This window comes from Physeter macrocephalus, chromosome 20, assembly GCF_002837175.3.
Source record: "Physeter macrocephalus isolate SW-GA chromosome 20, ASM283717v5, whole genome shotgun sequence".
Lineage (NCBI taxonomy): Eukaryota > Metazoa > Chordata > Mammalia > Artiodactyla > Physeteridae > Physeter > Physeter macrocephalus.
In genome coordinates, this window is record NC_041233.1 from 111,150,562 (window position 1) to 111,158,696 (window position 8,135).

The following is an 8,135-nucleotide window of genomic DNA, read 5'->3' on the forward strand; positions in this document are numbered from 1 at the left end:
CGTGGGCTCTAGAGCGCAGGCTCAGTAGTTGTGGCTCACGGGCCCTAGAGCGCGGGCTTCAGTAGTTGTGGTGCACGGGCTTAGTTGCTCTGCGGTATGTGGGATCTTCCCGGACCAGGGCTCGAACCTATGTCCCCTGCATTGGCAGGTGGATTCTTAACTGCTGTGCCACCAGGGAAGCCCCCAATTTTTTTTTATCATAAAAATTTAGGCTTGATTTTGGGTTGGAGGGAACTAAAAGCTCTCATTGACTTTAAGGCAAACACTGTCAAGAATTCCGTCAGCTTCCACGTTGCTGTTCTCTGTATCACGGCTTTTCATAAACGTGCTATTTATTAACCATGACGGTGACGCTGTGTCTTGGGAAAACATCGACCCTCATTCTAAATAAAGTGAAAGCCCATCAATGACATGTTCATTCTCCTCCTTCCCTTCCAGAGACTCGCATGCACCTATTAAAGATAAAATAAATTCACACTGAAAAATAGAAATCTAAAATTAAATATTTAATTAGAACTCTGATTTGCTTTAGAGATAGGTGGCATTGCACAGGCTATATTACACTCTCTGTATAATTTTTTTTTGACAAAAAGGATACTGTTCATTTTAACAGGTCACTTTAATATTAATACATGTGTAATAGGATCAGAACTGAACGTCAGCTAGAGACGGTACATTGTACATTATTGGGAAAATTACAGTTTTGTATTGTAAAAACATTTATTTTTTAACAAGGTACCTACATTAATCAAAAAATTACAGCATATTTAATAATTTTACAAATTCGTCATAAAAAATATATCTCTGTACAAAAAGGTCGTCGGCACCTGCTTCATGTCAGCAGCATGTGGCGGGGCGGCGAGACGGATGGATGGGGGATGGCGGTGGTTTTCCTGATCATAATGCCAGCGTCCTTTCCCCTTTTTTATAGTAGCTTTTTTTGTGGTTGTTTACAAAATATTTTACAGGAGAAAAAAATTATTGCAGCTATAGCCTGAAGAAAGGCAAGATGTGTGGGACAAGCAGCAGTTTGAACAGCTCTGAAGCACAGAACCTGTCGGAGGGGCTCCTGCCCTCCACGTGCTCTGGATGCTTCCGGAAAGAATCTTCCAGCCCGAACCCAGAGAGCGCACTTGCCGATGGCTTGAACAGGACCCTCCAACACCTCGCAGGAATCTGATTAACACTGCACACACCCTGGGAAGAAACTAGGCAGAATTCTCGCAAGGAAATTTCATGGAGTATTTTTTTTTTTTTTAAATAACATGCTCCCAACTGGCAACCGAGGACACTCTGACTTTGCACACGAAGGAGAATCATGTCTAATCTGATCTGTGGTTTCTGGTATGAACGTATGTCCTGTCGTTTCAGGGTTTCGTAACGTCGTTGACCAGCAAGCAGGTCGGGGATGTGGAGAGACATTAATTCAGATTCTGAAGTCAGCATTTTGCACCTAGTTTGAATGAGTCAAACCGCATATGTACACGATATTATATTTATCTATATGTATGTATATATATACACCTCGTATGTACGGTAACCCTGTTCTCCCCTGCACACAAAGAGGCGCAAACCTCCCGTTTCCTCTTTGTTTCGGCTCCCTGGGTGTGCTAGCAGCCTGGCTCTGGCTGGCCTCATCTGGTCTAAGGAGAAACAGCCATGAGGACTCCAGGCTGCACGACAGATCTCGGTCCTGTGGCCAGGCTGGCCAGAGGGAAAGGAGCAGAGGACTCAGCAGAATACCCTGGAGTTCCACGCTGCGGGGTGTGAAAGGCCGGGGAACCAGAGGAGGTTGGCCGTGCCTCCTGAGGGCTGTGCCCCTTCAAACAGGCAACAGAACAGCGAGCGCCCAGTGGGGGAGAGTGACTAAAATGTTCGGATCGAAACGTTTGAAAGAACGAGCTATTATCCTGACTTTTTTGTTTTGTTTTTCACTTTTGAATTCTCATTGCCGCATCTTCTACTTCGTGTCTGGATCTTATTCACGTGGGGGGAATCACCCCTATTTTATTTATACTGCAATTCATAATTTACCTATGATGAATTTTAAACTTGAAAAGTCACTGAAATTTTCTTTCCATCTGGAATTATAAAGCATGAAACAAAAGACTAAGTAATACATAAATTATGTCATCGGGAAAGAAGAGTTGGGTGTGACTTTTCCTTGCCGCTAAAGGAACACTTGATATTTTGATCCTGAACCTTTTCCACTGTATTCCGGGGCTACTGTGGTTCACGATCCTTCAACGCGATACCAGACAGTGATGGCAGCGAAAGGAAAAAAATCACAATGCGCAAGGGAAGACCGTGCTGTGAGCCCAAACCCACAGGTTCTGAGTGTGAGCGACTAAAATAAATTACTATTCACATCTGTACACGGCAAACAGAACGTGCTGCAAACCTGCTCGGAAGTAGCGTGAGAGCGACGATCTCGGGAGGTGACAGGACTAAAGAAAACACGTGGGAAATAAAAAGGCCTCTTTTTTTCCTCATCGGACGTTTTCAGTGAATTCAGCACATCTATGAAGCTAAAAGAAAGCAATAATAAAATAAATCTCTTCAATACTTTTTCCTTTTAGAACCTGTGCCGTATCTGGGGCTGTGTTTTCTTTTTCTACCGCGCCGACTAAACCCTGCGGGTGGAATGCTTAGCCTGACAGCTTATATACAATGGAGAGTGTGTGGAAACCCCGTGTGAATAGTTTATTTATCAGAATCTTAGTCATTCAGAACACACTAGTGCAAAAAATTGTGCATCAAAACTTCTGCAAGAGAACAGCTGAGTGGGAAATTTGCAGATGGCCCCGGGGATGTCCCCCGAGGTGAGCTGCGGGTCCCTCGAAGCTCGTCCGGGCGCGGCAGGGACGGCGTGAAGCGTCTGCAGGTGTGTGCGGCTACCAGAAAGGGGTCTTCTTCAAGAGAGCTTTTTTTTCCCTCCAGAATATTCGTATTCATGGGGATTGAGAACAACAAACCGAGCCCATACGGCGGTGCTACCGTGTGTCGCCGCGCCCGGAGGCCGCCGGGGGGGAGGCCGGCCGCTCCCCGGACGGGGCCCGGCGGCGGCGGGGAGCGCGGAGAGGGAGGCCCCGTGGCCCCTGCCGTGCGCGTGGGAGGCGTGGCTGCGGGCGGGCGGCCGGCCCGGGCGCTACACCACGGTGCACACCGTGTTCAGGGTGGTGTCGAAGCGCACGGCCTTGGCCTCGGTGGGCTTCAGGTTCGTGTCGTACATGGGGTTCTCGAAGGAGGCCTGCCCGTTGCTGCTCTCGTGGCCGGCGTAGCCGTTGTACTGGACCTTCGGCCTCGCTCTGCGGGCGAGAGGCAAGGGGACGGGCTGTCAGGGCCGCGGGGCCTCAGGAGGGGGCGCGACGCCCGCGAGCGGGGGTCGCCACGTTACCTGTGCTTGTGGAGGTGAAACGCGAGCCCGGAGAGAACGAGCGCGCAGAGCGGGGCCAGGATGGCGGCCGCGACGGAGCCGCTGCTGGCGCCGCGCTGGGGGCGCGCGGGGTCTGGAGCCGAGCTGCGGGCGCCTGGAAGAGAGAGCAGCCTTTAGCGTGCAGTCGGGCCCCGAGCGTGCCCGGGCCGCTCCGCGGCGGGCGTGGGCGCGCGCACACGGCCAGGGGCGCAGGGGACCCGCCGGGGCTCCCTTCCGGAGGCCCACCTCCCGATGGCGAAGACGCGAAGCCCGCTTCCCGCCCGCTGACGCGCGGCGGCGCCGGGAGAGGCGAAGGCGCCGTCGGCCGACCTCCCCCGGGCCCGCGGCCCCGCCTGCGCGCGGCCGCGTCTCTCTCCGGGATGGGAGCGCCCGCTGTTGCCTCCTGCTCTGAGACGCAGCCCTCAGCAAGATGTGCCACTGAAGTTACACAAAGAGCCCAGGTGTCTATAGAGAGGGCGTCACACTCATCATAGGTGAGCATCAAGGCGCCATCTCCCTTTATTGGGTAGATTCCAAAGTTCACTACAGAGTTGAGAAATGATCAAAGAATGCAACTCGGCGTTATGAAGCAGGCTTCTATGAGGACACAAAAATATGATTTCTGTCAATTAGGAGGGAAGGCAGGTGTAAACATCTCAAACATCACGAAGGTGATATAATCATTACCTCTCCGTGTCTGTGCAGTGGCAGATACATGCACGGCATTGAGAAAGGTGCAAACGTTAAAAATTCAAATCAGAAAGCATTTATTAACTGATTATTGCCAAATAATGCAGTTGATTCTTGAAGAATTTACTTGTAAACTGCAATGTGAAATGTATTTGGCTTACTGCATGGAACCACTCAATGCACGTCGGTGATCAATTATGATCGGGGTCATCTGAATACAGCAGAATTGTTAGAAAGAAGCTGACCTTGTTTTAGAAGTATATTTCCAGAATTGATGGGATGTTTCTTGTTTTTTTCTTTTTTGTTTTTTTTTTAACAAACCACAGATACAAAGAAACAATCAAATATTTAAAATTAAATAGGCTTTTAGAGAAAAACATCTTGAATTTTCACATAAAAACCTAAAAATATTATTTGTCATCTCCTTCAGCAGATGCAGGGTTACGCTACTCCCCACCACCCTGAGGTCTAATATAAATGTATTTTATCCTGGATGTTGGCACTTTGTAAGTTAACCATATCTTTTGGCGATCCTTCTGTATCAGCACATATGAATCAGATTTAATTTTTCATTTCCAGACGCATTCACCAGCTGCCATGCTAGGGGAAAACGCCACATACTTGTTCTCCTAAATCTCAGCATCCACGTGACGGGCATGTGAGCAGAGTTAAGCCAATGGGAAGCTCCCCGCCGCCCCCAGGCATCGAGTTTGGCACGAGTGATGCAGAGGCTCCTAAGACGGTTTAGAATTGGGTCCTGAGGCTGCGGTGAGGCTGGGGTGGGGTGGGGCTAGGGCCCTGGGGAGCACATCGAGTGCTCCCTGGTGGTGCCTCGGGCCTCCAGCCACCACCGGCCAGTCCAGGGGCAGCGCACGGCAGAAACACACAGCCACCAGGGGTGGCGCTGTCCAGCAGGGAGAAACGCGGTGCTGCTCAAAGCGCACCAACTCCATGGTTTTGTCGTGAGAGTTAAACGTCAAATCTCCACTACTTAGAACAATGCGTGGCACGTAGCAAAAGTTTCCCAGGACCCACATTTATTAGAATGGAAGCTGCATTACGCCAGGGCAGCTTTTTGGCCAGCTTTCCTCTTGAGTGCCCGGTGCCTACAGTAGAACCTAGAACACAAGAGTTGCTCAATATATATTTGAGGAATGAAAAAATGGTACTGTCTTTGGAGTAGTTCAACATCCGATGGTTTCCATAAGTTACCATGGCTCATTCTCCAAGTGTTTCTAATTCTGTGCATCTCTGACTCATTCTAATAAATGTGTAGCCCGCTTAAATTAACCAAAGCTATTTTCTGTTATCTGCAAATAAGACTATATATTTTTGGCCATAATAGATATCAGACTTCCAATTAATAAAATCTTGGATAACGGACCTGCCACTGGAGACCTCACATCATAACACAGGGCAACATAAAAGGTCTTTGTGAATTAAACTCCTGCCTTTACTCTGATATGATCATGCTGTCTGCAGCTCCTAGTTAATTTCAATTATTTACCTGTGTTTTAATAATTTAAAGGGTAATGCATGCACATATTAATTAAAATGGCAAAGCGGATATAGAAACAAATACTATAAAAACGGTGCAGATACAGGGTCACTCCTTGCCCTTTGCACTAGTTTTCCTCTTTATGATTGACGAGGTTTTTGTTTTTGCTTTTGTTTGTGTTTTAGTGTCCTTTTCACAATGTACTATTAATATATATGATTGTTTCTCTTTTCTTACTTTCCTAAAATATGGGGATACTATTTACATTTTTTGTATTTGGCTTTTTAAACTTAACAATATATTCCTGAGTTTCTTCCATCTGTGCATATGAATTTAATTGTTTTCACGTGTGCAGTATTCTATTAATTGGCTATGCCGGAATTTATTTAGCCAGTCTACTGCTGAAGAACGTTTAGGCCACTTCTAGGTCTTTTTCTATGATGCCACCATGGAATTATTTTTCTACAGCGATACATCAGCAGGAGTCTGAATATACAGGATAAATTCTAAGCAGTAGAATCATTGCCTAGCAGAATGTGTAACTTGTAGTGTTGCTAAGTCTTACCTGCTTGCTCTCCAAAGTGGGGTCCCAGTTTCACTCCAACCACTGTCTTAGGAGGCACCTGGATGGCTGTACCCCATCTACCCGCCACCCTCCTTCCCCTCCCTCTCCACCTCCCTCCTTTCCTTCCCTATTATTATCACTACTCGCTAATAAACCAAACACAACGTGTAGTTATTTTCTCAGTTCCATTTCTTAAGAATGAAGGTGAGCATCTTTTCACATTACAGGCTGGGCCATTCAATTTTTTTAAAGAGCATTATTCAAAGAAATTCACATACTACAGAATTCACCCTTTTAATGCATACATACAATTCAAGGGGTTTTTTACCATTAAAACTTGGGGGTTTTGGTGCTGCAAGGATCACCACAATCTACGTGAGAACACTGCTGTCTCCCCTGAAAGAAAGCGGTACCCTTACAGTCATTCCTCATGCTCCGTACCCCAGCCTCAGCTTTAGGCAACCACTCACCCACTCTCTGTCTATATAGATTCACCTGTTCTGGATACTGCATATAAATGCAATCATACAATATGTGTTTTCTGGTGAATGGCTTCTCTTACTTAGCATAATGTTTTCAAGATAATATTCCATTGGGTGGATGCGCCACATTTTGTTGCTCCATTCATTTGTTGATGGACATTTGGGTTGTTTCTACATTTGGACAATGGGGGAAAACGCTGGTATAAACATTCGTGTTCTAATTTGTGTGTGAACATGTTTTTAGTTCTGTTGCCTGTACATGTTGGAGTGGAACTGCTGAATCTTGTGGTTACGCCATGTTTTACCTACTTGAACTACCAGGCTGTTTTCCACAGCAGCTGCGCCATTTTTATCAGTACTTTCCCATCAGCAAAGTACGAGCGCTGCAGTTTCTGCACAGCGTTGCCTCCACTAGTTTCTTGTCTTTAGGATCCGAGCCATCCTGGTGGGTGTGAAGTGGTTTTGATTTGTGTCTCCCTAATGATTAATGATGTTCAGGATCTTTTCATTTGCTTATTGGTCATTTTTATGTCTTTGTTGAAATGTCTATTTGAATTCGTTGCCGATGTTTTAGTTAGGTTATTTGCCTACGTACTGTTTAGCCGTAAGGGTTTATACGTTCTGGATACAAGTCCCCTGTTAGATACATGGCTTGCACCTTCTCCCATTCTGATTGTGTATATTTGGGGGAGGGGATTCAATTTTAATGGGAAAACCAATTTATTTTTCAATTTCTTCCACAAATTTTTGCATCAGAGTTGTCTTTCAAACTAACTGGATTTAGTGTCCGTTTAATGATAACCACATTTTTTTCCAGTTTATCTACTGACTGGAGACGATTAAGAGGTTGTTTATTTTTAACCATAAAAATAGAGCGCAGCCATAATTCTTAAATGAGTGGTTGTTGTTGAAGTATTACTTAAACATAGACGTTTCTAATTAGTTGAATGGGAGACTCGCTTGTGATTCCAATTATTTTGTGAGGCAAACTGTTTTTCCTGACAAGAAGCTCGTCATCACATGAGAAGAAAGATTGCTGGTTAAAGCAAGCTGTTATTTTGTTAGATTAAAAAGAAATGGGGCAAGGCAAAGAAAACTTGCAATAGCAAAGTGACGGTTTGGGTCAGGCTCATTGGATGAGTAAACGCAGACATCCACAGAGTATCGTGCACAGCTTGCTGGGGTGTCCTTAGACAAAATTACTAGAGCGTGTGCATCGGGGAGAAAGGAGGGCTAATAACTACAGGGTTTGGCTCAGAGCAAAAGAAAACTTTACCCATCATTAGTGTTGGTCTATTTCATTATCTCAAAATAATATAACCCCATTTAAAAAATCGTCTCAGCCATCGCAGACATTATAAGTTAAAGCTCTTCTATTTAAAAGTTCTTAGCTTGGGGCTTCCCTGGTGGCGCAGTGGTTGAGAGTCCGCCTGCCGATGCAGGGGATACGGGTTCGTGCCCCGGTCCGGGAAGATCCCACGTGCC

General features: G+C 46.1%; 1 protein-coding gene across 1 annotated transcript in view; it reads right to left on the reverse strand.

Moving 5' to 3' along the window:
- Positions 1–545: 545 nt before the first annotated feature.
- CSMD1 (CUB and Sushi multiple domains 1) overlaps positions 546–8,135 on the reverse strand; it is a 611,399-nt gene continuing 603,809 nt past the window's right edge. Inside the window, exons 64-65 of the mRNA XM_028481319.1 lie at positions 3,398–3,530; positions 546–3,308 (exon numbers count right to left, since the gene is read on the reverse strand). Coding sequence (XP_028337120.1) covers positions 3,149–3,308; positions 3,398–3,530 — 293 coding nt within the window. The 3' untranslated portion in view covers positions 546–3,148. The remainder of the gene's footprint in view (positions 3,309–3,397; positions 3,531–8,135) is intronic.